General features: G+C 33.7%; 2 protein-coding genes across 2 annotated transcripts; one reads left to right on the top strand and one right to left on the bottom strand.

Moving 5' to 3' along the window:
- Positions 1-482: 482 nt before the first annotated feature.
- LOC110662910 (disease resistance protein RPV1) lies at positions 483-12,378 on the bottom strand. Its single transcript, XM_058142865.1, has 8 exons — positions 11,792-12,378; positions 10,366-11,437; positions 9,958-10,257; positions 7,433-8,875; positions 6,806-7,052; positions 1,685-1,830; positions 733-868; positions 483-604 (listed from the first exon to the last, which is right to left on the bottom strand). Exons 1-8 carry the CDS (start codon positions 12,274-12,276, stop codon positions 483-485), a joined length of 3,951 nt encoding a protein of 1,316 aa, XP_057998848.1. The 5' UTR covers positions 12,277-12,378.
- Positions 12,379-15,108: 2,730 nt separating this feature from the next.
- On the top strand, positions 15,109-17,549 carry LOC131177758 (uncharacterized). Its single transcript, XM_058142864.1, has 3 exons — positions 15,109-15,165; positions 16,081-16,677; positions 17,410-17,549. Exons 1-2 carry the CDS (start codon positions 15,109-15,111, stop codon positions 16,657-16,659), a joined length of 636 nt encoding a protein of 211 aa, XP_057998847.1. The 3' UTR covers positions 16,660-16,677; positions 17,410-17,549.
- Positions 17,550-19,616: the final 2,067 nt, after the last annotated feature.

The raw sequence follows: 19,616 nt of genomic DNA, 5'->3' as shown, positions 1-19,616 counted from the left end.
TCCATAACTTTTGGACTGATTTTGGTAAGCAAAACCACAATTTTGCCCAAAACCTGCCGAAACTTGCTGATGACATTGCTTGTCAAGCAAAGTCTTAAGCAACTTCTGCTGAACCTTATGCCTAACCCTAAGCATGGCCCAAAATACCACATGTCTACCCCACATTTTAAAAGGCCCAGCATTTCCGCCAATTTTCCAAAAACCTCGCCAACACTCCCGATAAACCTCGTCGACTTCCTTCCTCACGCCATTTTTTCCGGCAATTTTTACAGGAAGCCGAAAGGTTTCCTCCTTTTCATTAAAATGGTAAGAACCAAAATGTGGTCCTCTCACAAACATAAACTCAGTAGACTTCGACATTCTGTCAAATCTAAAATGGGTATTCCATCCTCATTACCCACAAACCCTAACCCCAGCCCCAGTCCGCCACTACCTCAGTCCCCACCACCACAAACGCCGCCATTACCACAATCACCACCACCTCAGTCACCGCCCCCGCCCCCAAGCCAAATACCACCTCTCATTCCGCCGACTCCCCTCTCGCCGCAATCCGAGCCGCCAAATGAAACACCAATTCCCGACACCCATTCCCCAGAACCTGCGCCTACCCAAACAAAAACAAAAGGCAAAACAAAAAGGGCCGCAGGTAGACTCAAAGAAATCCCTGTCGGAAAAGGAAACGAGTACCCTCTGTCCCTTTCGACTTAAACTCTCCACCTCAGTCCTCTGAACCAGTTAGCAAAAGGACCAGGTCCTCCTCGCAAACCCCAGCACCAGCGGTCCAAACACCAGTAACCCAGTCTCCCTTACATTCTCCAGCACCTGCGTCATCTGCAGATACTATAGAGGAGGTAATTTCTCCATTACCCTGGGCTTTTAGGGATATGGATATGAAAAAGGCCTATGAGAAATTGCTTTCTAAAACTATTTTGGCAAACAAGTATATGGATGAGCAGATTTTGAAAGAATTAGGCATTTATGACTCTGTATTTGCCTATTTGGATGTTATTAGCTGGATTGATTTTGCTAAAATTAGGGAACCAGTGTACAAGGATCTAACCCTCGAATTTTTGAGTTCCCTAAAGTTGAGTTTCAAACCAACAGTGCCTGAACATAAAGATATGATATATTTTCGATGTGCTGGAATTGATAGGGAGTTAGACATAGGTGCTTTGAATGCCATTTTTGGTTTTCAGGATTCGGGGTATAAAAACATTGAGTGGCAGCAAACTGTTTATGACCCTGTTCAATTCTGGAAAGATATTGCACCATTTGGAGGTTATTATAGACAGAGGACTGCAAAAGCCTCTAGGATAGTTGACCATGTATTGAAATACCTCCATAGGTTCATTACTTACACTGTTTTAGGAAGGGGACACAGTAACAGTATTGTGGGTGCTGGGGATTTGTTTCTATTGTGGTGCATGAAGGAGAGAAAACAAGTAAGTACAGCCCATTTCATAGCTACTCATTGGCACCAAATTGTCACAAAGCATACTAAAGGTAGCGTTGTTTTTGGGGGGTATATAACTGCTATAGCAAAATCTTTTAGCTTTGATGCTAGTCTATATAAATTGCTGCCAGTTTCTGGGGAATCATATATAGACAGCACAATGTTGCTGCATATGGATGTTTGTGAGAAAATAGGCCATACCTATACTTTGTTACAGCAGCATCCTGATACCCCAGCTACTGCAGACCCCACCACTTTTGCACCAGCAGAACCACAACCAACCTCTACCCCACACTTCTCAGCAGACATGTTATCCATCTTAAAATCCTTGGAATCCAGAATAACAACTTTCACTGTCCAACAATCTGCTCCCTCACCTGATACCACAGAAATTCTTGCTTCCTTGAAAAACTTAGAAATCAAAATTGAAGCCATGGGTCAGGAGCAGGTTAACCAAAAGAAGAAGCTAGAAAAGAAACTTAAAAAGAGATTTTTATCTCTTAAAAAGAAACAGAAGCAACATCAACTTCAAATGCTGGAGCTTTACAACAAACTGGCCCAATCCTACAACAATTTATATCATTGGGGCCAAGCCATGTTTCAAGAAATGAAAGACTTAACAGAAAACTTGAAACCGCTCAAGCTTGGATCATAATGAACCTCATGCGGAACTGCGGCGGACTCGATGCAAAGAACAAAGGCTTGATAGCGTAACTTGATCAAGAGTGCAGCTTTTAATTTACATTTTAGGTTTATTTTGTAATCTGTTTATTTTAATTTTCAAACTTTGGTCATGGTTGTAATACTTTGGTACTTAGTTTTTATTATTATCTCTGCACTTCTTTCCCTTAGTTTACTTTATTTTATTTTATCTTCTGATATGGACATAAATACTCTGTGAATGTTTCTTAGTTTAATTTTTTATTTAACTGTTACATTTTATTTCTTTACACTCTTTCCTTTTCTTGACCATTATTTTAGCACTTTATCTTTTCTTCAATCCTAACTTTGTTGACATTGATGAGTTGCACAAATTTTCTTTGAGCCGCAACTGTTCCACATCAATTGGAGGTAACAGCTTCCCTTTTACCATTTATGCTTATGGTATGTTGCCAATGCTTATGCTTTCGCTTTACCCTACGCAACAGGTTAAGCAACATCTTAAGCAGTGTAAACTCATACATTTTGGGATACTTTTTCACATTTTTCTCTCTAAAGCTTCATTGTTAATATCATTTTGAGCTAATTTTGGAATTCTTGAGCTTATATTGATTTAATCCCCAATTGTATAAATTTCAATAATTTAGCAATTCTCACAATTTTACCCATCTTTGCATTCATTTTAAACATTGAGGACAATGTTTCATTTGAGTTTGGGGGTGAAGGCAAAATTTTTGCAAAATTTTCAAAATTTTCTTTAAAACTTTCTTTCATTCATTTATTGCATTTCATTCATTCATATATAGATAATTCATACACTTATACATATACCACACACATGTCTATACTCATACACATACATTTGCATATAGTTTTCATATAGATTACATTTAGTTTTAATTCGATTTATGCATTCATTTTAGGATCATGCATATCATAAAAATAAATTTTTATCTTATCCTTAAAGGATTGAGAGTTGCTTTGAAGAGCAATTAAGCTTACTTTTAGAAGGGTTTGATGGATTGAAAGCTCTAGATAGGTGCAAAGTTATTAGATTCTTGCTTTAGTTTATATCTTCTTAGCCAAGGGCCACCCAATCAATTGCATTGACTTTGAGTGCTTAAAGAAAACTCTAGAGTGAGAAGTAGCTAATTGATGTCTCACCAATCCTAGAACAATCTTCCTAAACCTTTCAAGGCGAAATCATAGCATACACTTGAAAAAGATATGATCTAGGCATTCTTTGAATTTTAAATCCATATTTTAGCCTTAGCCAACCTCACTTAAAAATTTCCCTTTGGAACCAATTTGAGCCTACATTTATCCCTCTTATTCCTTTAGAACCCACATTAATGCCTAGCCATAACCCAAACACTTACCTACCCTCCATGAGAATAATTCTTTGAGTGATAGATACACTTAAAAAAAATATATAAAAATAAAAAAAATATAAATAACAATTAGTTGGGAGAAGTGGCTAAAGTAAAAAGGCTAGCAATTTCAATTATGGTATGTAAAGTAATTCACCACTCAAGTATACAAAGAAATGAGTTTGGGGGTGAATTGAAAGGGACAATTGTAATTCAAAGTCAATGTTATTTATGTAGTCCCTCTAAAAGCTTCAAAATTATATGCTAGTATTGGTGAATAGTTGTAAAGTTCCTTCTCCAAATTGATTCAAAAAAAAAAAAAAAAAAATTTGTGTGTCTTGATCTTTTAATAATTTGATTATTCTCATATTTTGCTACCCTTATCCCTTTCTTGTTAGCCACATTATCACCCCCTTAGCCCCATTACAACCCTTGAAAGTCCTTTTGATCTTTTGATGGTGATTTGCTACATTAGTGGAGATTGGAATAGGAGAATTGCCTATGGGATTGTGATATCATTAATCCATTCATTTACTTCCATCATTATTTGAGACACTTTAGCTTATGGATTACCCTATAGTCTATTTAGGCATGATTATTCTTTGTGATTGATTGGTTTGGGTTTAATGATATGGATAATTGACCCAAGGCTAAGCGGTGATAACTTTGGTAAGGATTGAATTCTTTGCATCTTGAAAGTGGGTATATGGTTTGTTGGTGGCCAAAGGTAAGCTTGAGAGTTTGGATAAGTAATTTTCATAAATTTAAGGTAAGGTACCCCAAATTGTTTTAATTTGCTTGAGGACAAGCAAAGGTTTAAGCAGCTGAAGAGTCACATTTAGTTTTCCACACCATTTCCAACCAGATTTGGGATTTCTTTCTCTTCTTACCTTTTCCTACATTTCTAGTGTTGAGTTTTTTATTTCTTAGCTTAGATTAGAGCTTTATTTCCATTTAAATTCAGAATATCTTGTAGACATTATGGGTAGTGAGTAGTTTCACTTTGATTCTGGAGTAAGGGATGTAATATTTAGTTATTTTTGTGGATTTGAACTGGGTTAGTCCCAATTTAATGAATTTATGAGGTTTAATCCATTTCTTGTGTGCTTATTCACATGCTTAATGAAGGGCCCCATTAAGTTATGTTCTTAATCCTTGGTTGAAGCACCGAAAGGAGAAAACCAAGTGATAGTTAATCAAGAAATTGGACTTAATTAACTTAGATCTAGAAATAGACTAAGGGTTAAGAGGGTTTTAATAGATTGATTAAAGAACCTAATAGGTCTTGGTTAATTTTAACTCCACGAAAGTAGGATTAAGTTAATTAAGGCACTCTTTGTCTCACTCGAAAGAGTTTTCAAAGGATTTTAGAATTAATCTCCTTTAAACCCATAAATTTCATGGATTGGGCTAGCTAGGGAAAATCCCAAAATGACTTAAATATGAACCCTTAACTCCAGAATCGTCTTTCATCAATTATTGCTTGGAATTTTACTTTTGAGTGTTTAGTTTAATCTCATTTTATTAATTTTCATCATTATCAATTTCTTTATTTTGCGAATTATTAAATTAGTCATTGTTTGAATTTAGTTTTGCATTTTCATACCTTATGCTTCAATTTCCTAAATTTCTTTTATTAATTTGATTAAAATACAATTTTAACATATTTTATTTTACATCAAAAATTCAATCATTAACACAACTCCTCGTGGGAACGATATCTTTTTCTATACTACTTGAACGACCCGTGCACTTGCGGTTGGGATACATCACTAGCATAACCACAAAGAGAAAAATCATGAAGCACCATGTTGAAACTTACTAGAGGAGGTAACAACCTTAACAAGTGTCAAAATGGATTTGTGAGTTTATTTTTCCTCTTCATTTTCAGCCGCCAAAAATTTTCCACAGAAGAGGGTGAAGCATGATAAACATACACTAAACATTCTCTAATGGTAACAAGAGATCTACATGATAAACAATAACATGGACAAACATAGAAAGAAACATCACAGCACAGGCACGTACACAAATTTAAATACTACATACGCATAGGAAGAGCAAGGATGAACAGAGTCAAGGAATCAACTATACGTATAAAACTCCTTTCTTCCAAATGCGTAATATTATGACTATGGACATTTGGACAATAATTGAGGTGTTATTGGTGCCAGCTACAAATTTTAAAAAATTTATAATTGTATACAAATTGCCTAGAAAGAGATCATGCAATTTTCTCTCAAAGAGGTGAAGGAACAAAAAAAAAGAAAGGTCAAACAAAAAGGAGAGGGTGCACCAACAGAAGAAGGTAACATTGACATATGGGTTCAATCATATACAACATAGCAAATGCTCAGCATAACATATTATGCAGATTTTAAATAATAGAAGCAAGATTCAAATGCCTAAGTTTCTACAAATAGCGATTCAAACTTCTTTTGAGAAGCAAATTTTACAAATTAGTAATAGATTATGCAGCTTTAGATCATAAAAGCAACTCACCTGAAATGGAAGACTTGTAGTCGCTAATTAAGTTTGTGCTAGAGAGGGAGAAATTGGAGGCTACAAAAACCATAGAGCTTCTGAATCGTTAAGTGGAGAAGAGAAATGGAAGCCGAGAGTCAAAAAAATGTTGTATAAGAGAAGCAGTTCTTGAGAAAAGAAAAACGAGAAGGAAAAATAAATCACAAGCGGTAGAAATTGTTAATTAGTATCTTGGGATTTCTTTTACTGGAGTATGAAGATACTGCTTCATATAGAATTCCAAATAAAATCTATTATAAAGCAGCAAATGAGTTTTCATTGCAAAGTGTGGAATAAACTGAGAAACACAGTTCCCATTGTCTCTGAGGAAGAATTAATATATGCATCTTTACCACTTTATGTGACATGCAAAATACTTCTACTCATAAAATCACTATGTGATTGTGATTTCACCAAAGGGACATGTAATCATAATTTTGGAAATCTAAATAATATAATTAAAGACAGAATAAGAAAGAAATTCACATTTTACAAAACTACTTTGCAGACCAAGAAAATTAATTGAATTGAAATTACTCTCTAAAAGAAAAAGGAACCGGACAAACCAAAATTCCAAAGTATTTTCTTTTGAAAAATAAAATCGAACCAAAGTAAAAAACTAAATGAATTGAATTAAACTGAAATAATTGGTTTGATTCATTTCAATCCACTGGTTCTTCAAATCTCAATAACCAAAACAAAACAAATCCAATATTACAGATCACAAGATTCGAAACAAATCAAACATAAATCTTTAGATTTCAAAGCAAATCCAACACTACAGATCAAAATAAATTACCAATATCATCCAAAAACAACAAAATCACAAGAAATAGAGAAGGGTTGGTATCGGAAACGACTCTGGAAACGTACTGGCAAGATGGAGAAGGCCGAGGTTGGCGTAGAGTGAGTCTGGAAGACGCCGCTGAAGTCGCGAGAGATGGGCTCGTGAGACTCGCCAGATCAGAAAGTTGATGCCCAAAACAAATGAGACTCGACAGATCAGATAGTTGATGCCCAGATTTGGAAGACTTCGACGCAGCTTGCTGGTGGTGATAGGGGCAAAAGAGCCAATATCAGAATAAAATCAATTTGGTTTAATTTTTTGATTTAAACTAAAGAATCTCATTCAAATTTCAAATCATCATTAATAGCATTTTAATTAGATTAGATATGTAAGAGTTTGAATGCCAAAACATTGTCATATATCAAAATATCAAAAGGATATAAAAATATAAAAATGGAGGTGACTTACAGGAAAAGAGAGCCGCAAGCCTTAGTTCTCCACAATTAGTAGGGACGGATTTCAAAGAAATTTGTAGAATTTGGGAGCAAATTCACATGAAGAACTTGAAGGAACCATAGTAGCGTCATAGTTAATCCCATCCTGAGCATTTTACCTTAATCTTTTAGGGTGTGTTTCCACCTCCTGCTTGCCGTTTATATTACTGGAGTAGAAGTCTTCCCTGCTTTTCTTATTGTTGGCATTTGTTGTTTCTTCTAATTGCTCCAGAAAATTGGCTTCTCTGCATATGTAAGGATTGCATTTGTTTAGCTCAACTTTGTCACATAACAAGTGGAATCCAAACCTTTTCACTTCCCACTTTGTCATATCGTCGCGGCAGAGGTAGAATGATGCCTCGTTCTCCATGTCACAGTTTTGTTTGAGCCAATCTAAATAGGAAATGTCACGGCCGTCGTACCAAAAGAACACATGATCTGATTCTATGGTATTTTCCAAATAGAAATATTTAGTTGTAAAACTGGCCTCTCTGTAGTCATTATTGTTTTCGAAACTGCTTTGACATATTAAGCGTAAACCATGCACCCAAAAATCAGGATCCTTGAATTCTATAATAGCACAAAAAACAAAGCCCAGGAACATATTATTGAAGCAACCAGGAGGGAACAAAGTTGCTATTGAATTTCCCGGGCCTTCACAGCTCAACCACTCAGGAATTTTGCCTCCCGGTAAACCAACATGAAAATAAGGATAAAATGCTCCATCACATCTAGCAATGGCTAATTCTTTAATTCTCCGGAGAGCATCTGCCATAATGGTGCCACGTGCATTTTGGTCCAAATTTAGGCAATTACAAAAATTCAATTCATAACCACATTCCCTGCGTTCTTCACGATATTTTATTGGTGCAATATATGAAGTTGATACTGACTTTTGGAGTCTGTTGCAGTTCTTTAAACTCAGTCGTCTTAATGATGACAAAGAGGCAGTGTCAGGGGGAATTTCTACAAGTGCAGTGCCATCCAGAAGTAACTCCTTTAAAGAGCATAAACCATATAAAGGAGGCAATTTCTCAAGATATGAACAGCCATTGAGATTCAGAATCTCAAGGCGTTTCAATTTGCAAGTGCTATTTGGGAGACTGTTGAGCGTTTTACATTCACTCAAATCTAACTTAACATAATTTGATGAGGGCAATACTTCTGAACTTTCCATAATCTGCGGAGACATGATGAGAATTGGGCAGAAACTGATATTAAGTCTTATAAAAGTATTGCAATATATAATTCTTGGAAGACTTCTAAGGTTTTCGCAATGGGAAATATCTAAGAGCAAAAGATTGTCAAGAAATTGGATAGATGACGGAGACCACTCTTCCACTCCAGAATAATCGAGACCTAAATATTCTATGCCTCTCGGCATTTGTGGAAGACTTCTCAACTTTTTGCAAGCAGTTAGATAAAGAGAATCGAGTCTTTTCAGGCACTGAATGGATGATGGAATCTCAATCAAACTCTCACAACCACCAAACTTTATCTCTTCCAGGCTTGTCATCATAGAAAAATCAGGTACTATTTTCAGATGCTTTGAGCGACTAAGATCAAGAGATTTTAACTTTGACAAACACTGCATAACACAAATACACGAAATAATTTTTAACTATAAATTCTCAAAAAGCCCATATATAGACAGTCAGTGGCAAGTAAGGAGGGGCAGCTCATAATTTTTTTATCATTCATAATAACATAAAAATCCTATATCATTTATTCCTATCCATTTTTCATATTTTTCATAATTTTAATATGCACTTTCAAAGTAAAATTTATCTTTAGTTAAAATTGAAATTTTAATTAAGTAAATAAAAAGCATAATTATATTTTAATGATATATTTTTTTAGCTACAAATATTTACATTAATTATAAGAAATAAATAATCAATTTACAAAAATGTAATGAAATTATTTATTTTTATTACATTTTTTAGACTATATAGGTGGCAACAATACATTAATTTAATGTTAGAAAACATTTTCATATTTGTAAATGAATTTTTTCTAAATTAAAAAAAAAGTGGTTCAGTTAGATCTAATTTTTTTTAAATAATGATAATAATAATAATAATAATAATAATAATAATAATAATAATTATTATTATTATTATTATTATTATGTGCAAATATAAATATGTTCCTTTATATTTTTCAATTAAATTAATTATTTTATATAAACATATTTTTCCTTTAAAGCCTAAATCCAACACCGTGGACATTCTTATACATACTAAGTTTTGGATTAGATTAGAATTGTAGTAGAGAAACTTTTCAATAATTAAATTAAATCATTAGCCCTTCTAAATCATATGATATGATTAGCCCTTTACTAAAGGGAAAAAAAAAAAGAAATTATATTAACCACATATGGCATGAGTATGTAGGATTTGTCAACAAAAATTTTACTCAATAATATACAATTATGACTATAATATAGTTAACCCTAAGATTTTCTATTCAATAATTTCAGTAAGTTATTTACAAAATGATGAGAAAAAAATTACTTAAAATATCTTGAAATTTTTTGATTGGTGAACTCTAAAATTGTTTTTTTTTTTTTTTTTGTTTAAATCTAGGGGCTTAGCAATAAAATTTTTAATTGATGAAATTGTAAAGGGAAAAAATGAAAACAAAGACAGATATATATGTAAAGCTTACCGTAGATCCATTCCAGAGCTCTTCAACTTCGCTACATGGCATGATGAGGTGGACAAGGTTTTCCATGGAAAAATTTAATGGCAAAGACTTGAAAGGGTATTTTTCCCAATGAAGTAAACTCAACTTGTTAGGAAGACATTTTAGATAATTTGATTGAAATCTTGATTCAGTAAAATTTGAGCAATCCCTGTAAAATTTTAGCAATCTCAAGTTGGGCATTCGTGAGAAGACTGAATCATTCAAATGTACCCTTCTAATTTCAGACAGGTTCAAAAGTAGGCCTTCAACTGCTTCATTTGCCTAACAATCAATATCACAGAGAAAGAGGAAGTTATCTATCAATACTTTGCAAAGAAATACTTTTGTCATTTCTTTTAAATGATATCATAATGTTTTACATATATATACCTTATTATTAGTTGAGGTCAACATATCACAGACGTCATTAGAATTGCATAATATGATACCCTTCCGCCGAGCAATATCTTGACCCATTTCCACTATCAGATCGTGCATCTTTAACAGGTTATTCACAACAGTTACAAGACACTTATCCACTAGACGAATTATTCCCCAACGTGTAGGAAAATCACAACCATTTAGTATATCTTCTACATAGCTTTTGCCATATCCATTGAAGAAACAAGCAATATATAAAAATATTTTCTTCTCCATTTCATCTAAATCATTATAACTTATTTCTAAGACTTCCATAATATCGCTGTCAGGATATATCTTCAGTTTATTCAATTCAATTTCCCATTCTTCAGGAGTCTTATTGCACAAATGGGAACCCAAAACTTCGAGAGCTAATGGAACACCTTTACAATAAGCTTGTACGCTTTTGGACAACTCTATATATTCCATCGGAGGATCCTTTTGTTTGAAGGCTTTCATACTTAACAACTGAAAAGCATCACTACAATCCAATCCCTTAACCTCATAGATTTTGTCAACACTGCTAAGAACTTGTTTGTCTCTGCTTGTTATTATGACTCTACTTCCTGAACCAAACCAACCATGATCTCCAGCCAAAGCCTTTAATTGCTTTGAATCGTTGACATCATCAAGAACAATGAAAACCTTCTTTCTTCTCAATATATCCAAAACAATAGTGGGAAGTACACGGGGCGTTTGTATACTCAAATGTTCATCCCCTACAAGTTTGGAAAAAAGATTTTGTCGTAAATGCAGTAATCCATGCTTTTCTGTACATTCCCTAACGTTGTTTAGAAAGTAACAAGCATCAAATTCATCAGAGATTTGACCGAAAAGCGCTTCAGCAATGGTTGTCTTTCCTATGCCGCCTATTCCCCAAATTCCAATAAAACGAACATCTGCCATCTCAATACATAGGAATGATAGAATTTCGTTGAGGTGAGCATCAATCCCAACTAAATCATCACAAGCACTAAAGGAGACGGGATATAGTTTCTTCATGATATGTTTGACAACTTTGTCAATTAATTCCGATTCATGCCTAGCAAAACATGATAAATAAAGCTACGTAATAATGAGTCAGATATACAAACTAACTTAAAACTTTAAAGGCATTTGAATTCTGATTTAATTTCAGCGCTCGAAATTTGATTCGAGAATATCTTTATTATAAATAAAAAAGAAATTTTATATACCAATTGAAATTAAATCATACTTGTTATGAGGAGTATAAAATCATATTGGTCATTGAATCGATTTACTAACTTAACTATTTCGATTTGAAAGGTTAAAGCAATTTGACTAAGTAAAAAGAAAGGTTAAAAATAAATAAAAGAAATAAACCGAATTAGATCAAACCAGTTGCCTGGTTAGTTGGGTCTAATTCTGAAAATACCTGTAGATGCTGGAATCCCATCCAGACAGATTGGCTACTTCCGTCAAAGCAGTGCTCCACTTCTCCACAATGTCTAAGCTTTGCTTAAATTTTTCTTTAACTTTTCCAAATGCTTCTCCAAATTTCCCAGTCTGTTTTCTAACATCAGAAGGATCTACATGATAGAAAATGGGTAAAATCTTTCGCCCCATTTCTTTCTGGCAGTCAATGATCTTCACCAGTTCATCTAGGCACCACCGAGAGGATGCATAATTTTCTGAGAAAATTACTACTGAAATCATGGATTCTTCAATCGCCTTCAAAAGCGCTGGCGAGATCCGTTCTCCTCTCTCAAGATCATCGTCTATGAATGTTGGGATACTTTTCCGACATAAAGCAGAATAAAGATGACTAGTAAAAGTTGGACGAGTATCAATACCTCTAAAACTAAGGAAAACATCGTAGGTAGTTTTAGAGGAGAAGGCTAAAGATGAAGTAGAAGCCATACTTGACAAGCAGGGTTTTGTTTGGTAGAAAAGAAACTAGAGGAATTGCAGAGAAAGATGGAAGAATGGTGAAGCTGGGAACTATTTATAGTTGATCTGAATCCCCTTTTATTTTTTGATACTAACTGGACATCACGCGAAAATGAATTTATTTTTTATTTTTTAATCAATTTATTTTAATGATATAAAATTATTATATATAAAAGTTTTCTTGACATAAGAAAAATAAAAAATTAATATAAGAATTTATTATTATTTAAAATTTTTTAGTTTAATTGGCTAGATAAGTATTAATATTTGATTAATCTCTTTTATTTATTTAATTTTCAATGAATTTAAAACCAATTTATAATAATTAATTTGAATTTCATCAATAAATTTTTTAATACTGATAAATTATATCATATGTTCTTTAATTGAAATTTTTATTATTTTATGATTGAATTTTAATTTTATTTGACCATCCCTAACCTTTTGCAAATCACAAGTGAGTATTTCATATTTGTGAAAGAGACTAGCAATTATATGCTGTAGCTAGTTTTCTTTTAGTCGCAATGATGATTAGTTCCTATTGGACTACAAATAAAATAATAAAGACATCAACAACAACCAACCACATTTTGACATTTAACTTTCAAAAGTCAATTTAATTCATTTTTATTCATTTATTTTCTGCAATGTTTAACTGATCATTGACATTGTTTAGCGCATACCTAACCCCAGGCATTGCACGTTGCTTGCAAGAAAACATTGTGGACTTATCGATCAATATTTAATATTGGTTTAAAGCTACGTTGAGTAGAGGGTTTAGCGGGAATCACATCTTTGTTTAATTTGAAATTCATTTAATTTAAAAGGTAAATAGATAAAGTATTTCAAATTTTTTCATAATGGATGAGGGTAGGAAAGGATCTTTTCGTATAAATAAGAGAGCGAATTTCTCTAATAAGGGAATCAAATCGTCTATAAATATTGTATGGACTAAAAAGAGAGAGCGGAGATTTTTCAATCTAAAAATTATCAAAAGTCTCGTTTGCCCATCAAATACAAAGAAAAAAATTGTGTATACAAATCAAAGAAAAATGATCACCGGCATAAGTATACAGCTTCTAAATTCTCTTTCATGCCTAGGAAAGGGATTGATTATCTTATTTAATAATATAAAAAAATTTTGATATATTTAAATGATAATTATATAATATAATTAATTATATTTAAAGCGATAATAATTACATACAAAAATTAATATAATCATATTATTTATTTTGATTTTTTTTAGTTATTATCAATACTGTCACTGCTACTACTAGGCAATCATTACTTTCCTCTATCACTACCACTCACTACCACCATTATTCTGTTACTACTATCGCTATTACGATTACTTAACTACCGTTATTACCACTTAGTTATTATTACTTTTATTACCACCTGACTACTATTACTATTACTATCTCACCCTGCCACCATTATTATTTAGTTACCACTATCACTCGACTACTAATCACAATAACTTTTATTACTTATTATTAATAAAAAATTTTAGAATTTTTAGAGCTTGTCGAAGTGAATTTTTTTGAAATGTCAATTATAGGGACTAAAACATAATTTTTCACGTTTATGATTGTTAACTGTTGGGTGGGCCCAGGAGAGGCTTTGTGATGTGATTGGGTGTTGATTGTGTGATTTGCGAATTTAGAAGTGTTATTTGAATCTTCTTGCAGGTTGGGTAGGTCTTAGGTATAGGGGAGACTCTGCTGGATTTTTCAGCATGAATTAGGCTGTATATTATTTCTTTAAAGTCTTATTTTGAATTAGTACTAATAAATCTATAATATAATTATCTAGTTGATTGAGGTCAACTATTTTCTTCCACCCAACGGCTACAATAGCCTCTACTGTACTGTGAGTAAAATATTAATTTTAATTGTAATTTCGATATTATTGTATGTTCAAGCATGCCCATGTATCACTTATAAATATGTATCTATGTAGTTAAACACTAGGCACGTTTTATATTGCATTCATAATTATTGAAGTGCCATGGATGTTGTTTATGATAATTTGGAGCAGTGTGGGTGTGTGGCATGCGAGTGGTATGGTATTAGATATGGACAGGATGGGTAGACACGGCATGAGAGATACTCGCTGGGACTCGGTCCTTCCGGGTAGACACGGCTTGAGAAACACTCGCTGAGACCCCTCATTTGGTTTATTAAGCGAAAGTCCAACTTGAGAAACACTCGCTGGCAGAGGTTGGATTAAGAGGGCTATGTAGGGGATCAGCTCTCATATATGTATTGTTTGACAGTGTTGGGTGTGTGAGTGTTCCAAATTGCCTTTTTGCTGTTATGATATGAAAATTATGACGATTTTGCATTTTCACTCTATAGAGTGCATTAGCTTTAGTAGCTATAGAGATTATGGTTAAAATTGATATTTTACTCTCTTAGTTGAACGCTCACTCATGTTCACCTTATTTTTCCAGGCTACAGGATGAGACTTTTTTCAGAATAACCTGTTCCTTTCCTCGCAGGTTATGAAAAAATTACTTAACTGTATTATTATTATCTAAATTTCTAATTTAGAACTCCGCATGTACTAGTAGTAGCATTAATCCTGTCAGGAACTGCATGAAGTTAAGTTTTGTATTAATAAATGAAAAATTTTTATGAGTTTTAAATAGTTTGTAAATGATGTAACAGAGTTGAGCTAGGCTTCCCTAATTTTAGTTTCTGATAATTACTGGATTAAGTTGGTCTAAAATAAAATTATAACTGTTTAATTTAAATTATTTTATATGCATATTGGGCCTAAATTGTGGGCCTAGTCATGGGTTTGAGAACAGTAAAGTTTATTACGGGCCTCGTAGACTTTATGCCGGCCCAGGTCTTAGTGCCTGCCCAGTCCATAGGTTAGGTCGTGACATATTTCATATAATTAATCCCAAATTACTTTCATCCATGGGCCAATGTAAATTCTTGGCACCTTCTTAGCCAAGTGTTTGCATCCAACGTTGAATATATTAATATCATTATTATTACTATATTTATATTTATCTCTATATCTATAATATATCTAAAAATGAAAAAGAGAGGGAATAGTGAAATGATCAAGAAAGACATAGTTGAATTTAATAATAACAAATTACCTTTTATTTTAATTAGTTAAAAGAAATATAAGAATTTATTATTATTTAATTTTGTTTAATTTGATTGACTAAATTTATTTTCTATTTAAATATAAATTCAATTATATTAAGCAATATAATTCTATTACAAAATTATTTTAATCCAAAATCAAATAAAATAAAAAATTTTATATAATTAATGAAAAATACTAATGTAATATTTATATAAAGGACTCTTATATAAATAAAATTTCATTTCTTTTCATAAGTAAAAGACATTATTTTTCTAATTATTTTTTTGAGAGAATTTAATATAAATTTTTTTGTTATTTATCTCATTGTATAAATTTAAATTATAACAAATTTAGCATCTAACTTTTTCATCTGAGAATTATATGGCCTCACCTCTATCTTACAACCCCATACATGAAAATGTTTCAAAGTGCGCTCAAATCGCTTTCATCTAAAGGCCAATGTAAATTCTTCGCAACCTTTGCCAAGTGTTTGCATCCAACGTTGAATTTATTAATATCATTATTATTATTATTATATATATATATATTTATATTTGCATTCAAGTTCTAATTCATAATATTGACATTTAAAAATAAATAAACCGAATCACATCAGACAATTAATGTAACAACCACAAAAAAAAGGGACTCAAAAATCAGGAGGAGGACCCCCCCCCTCCCATTTTCTCTTCTCTCCTCTCCTCCCCTCTCTTCTTCTTCTTTCTTTCTCCGGTGACCGGCCGGAGACCTCCCAAGCGGCTCCCCACCCGGCCGGTGACCCTCCGACGACGGCCAGACCACCAGAAACGGCGGCAAGAGAGGGAGAAGAGAGAGAAAACGCGTGCACAGTGGGCGGCTGCTTTCCGGCGTGATTCCGGCTTCATCCGACGTCCGATTGAGGCGATTCAGGTGGCGTTGGAAAGCTTGTTCCGAGAGCTTTCTTTTGATACCAATTTTGCAGCAAATGGAGGTCGGATGAGTGAGATATGGAGGAGAGAAGTTTCGGGTTTTTCAAGCTTTTTCATCAGATCTAGGACGATCCGACCGTTGGATCGACGATCCGAGAACACCTATGGACTGAGGAAGGGGGGAGGAACATGGTGGTATGATCAGATCCGGCAAATGTCGCCGGCGACCGGCGGCCGGCCACCGTGCGCGGTGGTTCCGGCGGTGGCTCCGGTGGGCTATGGAGATGATTCAACTTCCAGAGGCTTCCTCATAAATTTTTGGAATTTTTGAGACACAGATAAACTTCGGGTAAGACTATTTTTATTATTTCTCTGTCTGTGGAGCATAAATACAGTGTTTCTTAAACAGAAAAAATTGGAGAAAATTCTAAGAATAATATATGATGAAAGTAAAATTATTTGGAGATATTCTATGGTGTTTGTTGAATTTTTGAGTGATTGTAGAATATTTTTGAAAAATATAGATGGATTTTAGTTAGATTTTTAGCATATGGGCATATAAGATTATTTGAAATTAAGATATCTAAATTTTATATAATTGGTTGAAGCTTGAGGATGGAGGTTTAAATATATGAATATTGAATTAGGTTGAATTAAGAATATGTTAGCTGTTGGAAACTTATGGAATCGAGTAAAATTCTTGAATAAAATATTCATGGGTGATTAGAAAATTACAATTTATTTTGCAATAGCCTTATAATATTATTAAGGACCACGGGACAAAATTTTAGAATTTTTAGAGCATGTTTGAGTGGATTTTTACAAAATGTCAATTATAGGGATTAAAACGTAATTTTTAAGGTTTTGAGTATTTCTTGGTTTGGAGGGCCCAGGAGGGGCCATATAATGATGATGAGATATGAGTTGAATTTAGAAGTATTATTTGAGTGTTTTTGCAGGTTAGGTAGGTCCCAGGTATAGGGGAAATTCTGCCGGATTTTCGACATAAATTAGGCTGTCTATTGCCTCTTTAGAGTTTTATTCTAACTTAGTACTAATAAATTTATAATTTAATTATTAGGTGATCGAGGTCAGCTATTTTTCTGCATCCAGCAGCCACAATAGTCATCGGTGTACTGTGAGTAAAATATTAATTTTAATTGTAATTTCGATATTATTATATGTTCAAGCATGCCCATGCATCACATATATGTATATATCTATGTAGTTAAACTCTATGCACGTTTTATGTTGCATTCACAACTGTTAAAGTGCCATGGATATTGTTGTGGTAATTTGGAGCAGTGTGCGTGAGTTGGCGTGCGTGTGATGTGGTGTGGACTATGGATAGGACGGGTAGACACGGCTTGAGATCTTCGCTGGGACCCGGTCCTTCAGGGTAGACACGGCTTGAGTTCTTCGCTGGGACCCCGATTTGGTTATTAAGTGGAAGCCCGAGCTGAGTTCTTCGCTGGCACAGGTTGGATTTAAGAGAGCTGTATAGGGAATCAGCTCCCATATATTATGATTGATATTACTGGGTGTGTGAGTGCTCCAAATTACCTTTTTGTTGTTATGATGTGAAAATATTGCTGATGTTGCATTTCACTCTACAGGGTGCATTAGTTTTAGATAGTTATAGAGATTATGGTTAAAATTGATATTTTACTCTCTGAGTCGAACGCTCACTCCTGTTCTGTCACACCCCGGCTTAGGAGGCCCCAGCTCAAGCCCCTCTAGTGAGCCTTCTTGCCAGCGTACCCTTCTAGAGGCCGGGCCTGCAACTCAAATCAGTACTGTCCGCTTTGGTGGAGTTAATCCCTTGGCCCTGCAGAGCTAGGATTCGAACCCATATCACCTCACGGTTTTACTCGCCTCTTACCAATTGAGCTGCAATGTGACGCCCCTTACCCGTCTATTGTATAGCCGAGCAAGAAGTGCCACATTCGGTGCCGGAGCACCCTATCTTGTCTTGTCATGTCTACTATAAATTTTAATGTCATTTAAATCAGGTAATTTCTGTGTAGAAAATTTTTTTTTTTTTTTTATTTCTGTGGAGACCCGGACAGAGCCTTCCCTATTTTATTAGCATCATGCGGGTTCCACTATCACCTATTAACATGTCCATATTCATTTCACACATTTCCATATCATATTCTCTTGTATCATATCATTTTCAATTATTTATGAGATCTAAAAATGAAGTATTATCTATTGCATTCATATAGAAATTCATAGATAATAAATTACAAGTTTTCATTTCAATCTCAAAGTTTAATTACAAGTCCAAAATAAAATACATCATGACTAGACATAATGAACCAAAATACTAGTCTATACATGGGCCCTACCAAAATACAAAAGACTGGTGAGGTGACTCGACGGTGGCGATCCGGTGAACTCGTCGAATACTCATCGTGGCGTCACGATCTTCAGTACCTACGCGATGGAAAACCAACGCGCTAAGCATAACGCTTAGTGGTGCATAATTTATAATAACAATAATTAAACAATTGAATTAATATTTACAAATCATAAATTTTGGGTCTTTTACATTTTTTTTTTATTACACTTTGGAATCAATTAAAATTATTGAGATCTTTCCTATTTACTTATTGTATATTCAGTATTAATTAATTATTATCAATGCCCAAGAAACCTATAACAAATTATAAAAGCTGGATACACGGGAGTATACGGGTTAGACAGCCATATGTCTACCCCAGATACATCCGCTGTGCACGAGGCCACCGGTCGCACGACCATTGTCAAAGCTTGTAAAGCCGTAAATAAAGTAGGCACAATGGCGTAAATAGGCATATAGCCTGTAGAACAATCATATCGACATATATTGTCAGTTCATGATTTGCTCTGTAAGCGATCGCTATCTCGTGGTCCCTAATTGGTATACCAATTTATCCAAACTAAATAAATAAGTCTAGGTATACTATGGGCAATTAAACATTTTTAATTATTTTAGCACTATTCACTGTTACTATTTTCTAGTACTGTTCATTGGTACCATTAATTTCATATTAATGAGACATTAGTCCCAATTTACATATTCATATCATTTTTAATATTTAATTATCCTTATGAGTATTTTAATTATCATATATAGCATTTTTCCCATGAACCTTTCTTTAGGTTCATGTTGATGTGTTATCTTTATCTAGGAATTTGACTAGGTTAGGATGTCTATTTAGTCACACTTCCTTCATAACAATTGTTCCTCTATGTTTAAACTTGAATTTCAGTTTTTGAATCACTGAATTTGGAGTTATAGAA

The sequence above is a fragment of the Hevea brasiliensis genome, unplaced genomic scaffold, assembly GCF_030052815.1.
Source record: "Hevea brasiliensis isolate MT/VB/25A 57/8 unplaced genomic scaffold, ASM3005281v1 Scaf81, whole genome shotgun sequence".
In the NCBI taxonomy this organism is placed as follows: Eukaryota; Viridiplantae; Streptophyta; class Magnoliopsida; order Malpighiales; family Euphorbiaceae; genus Hevea; species Hevea brasiliensis.
The sequence above is the reverse complement of the archived record's forward strand: the minus strand, read 5'-3'. Positions and strand labels throughout refer to the sequence as shown.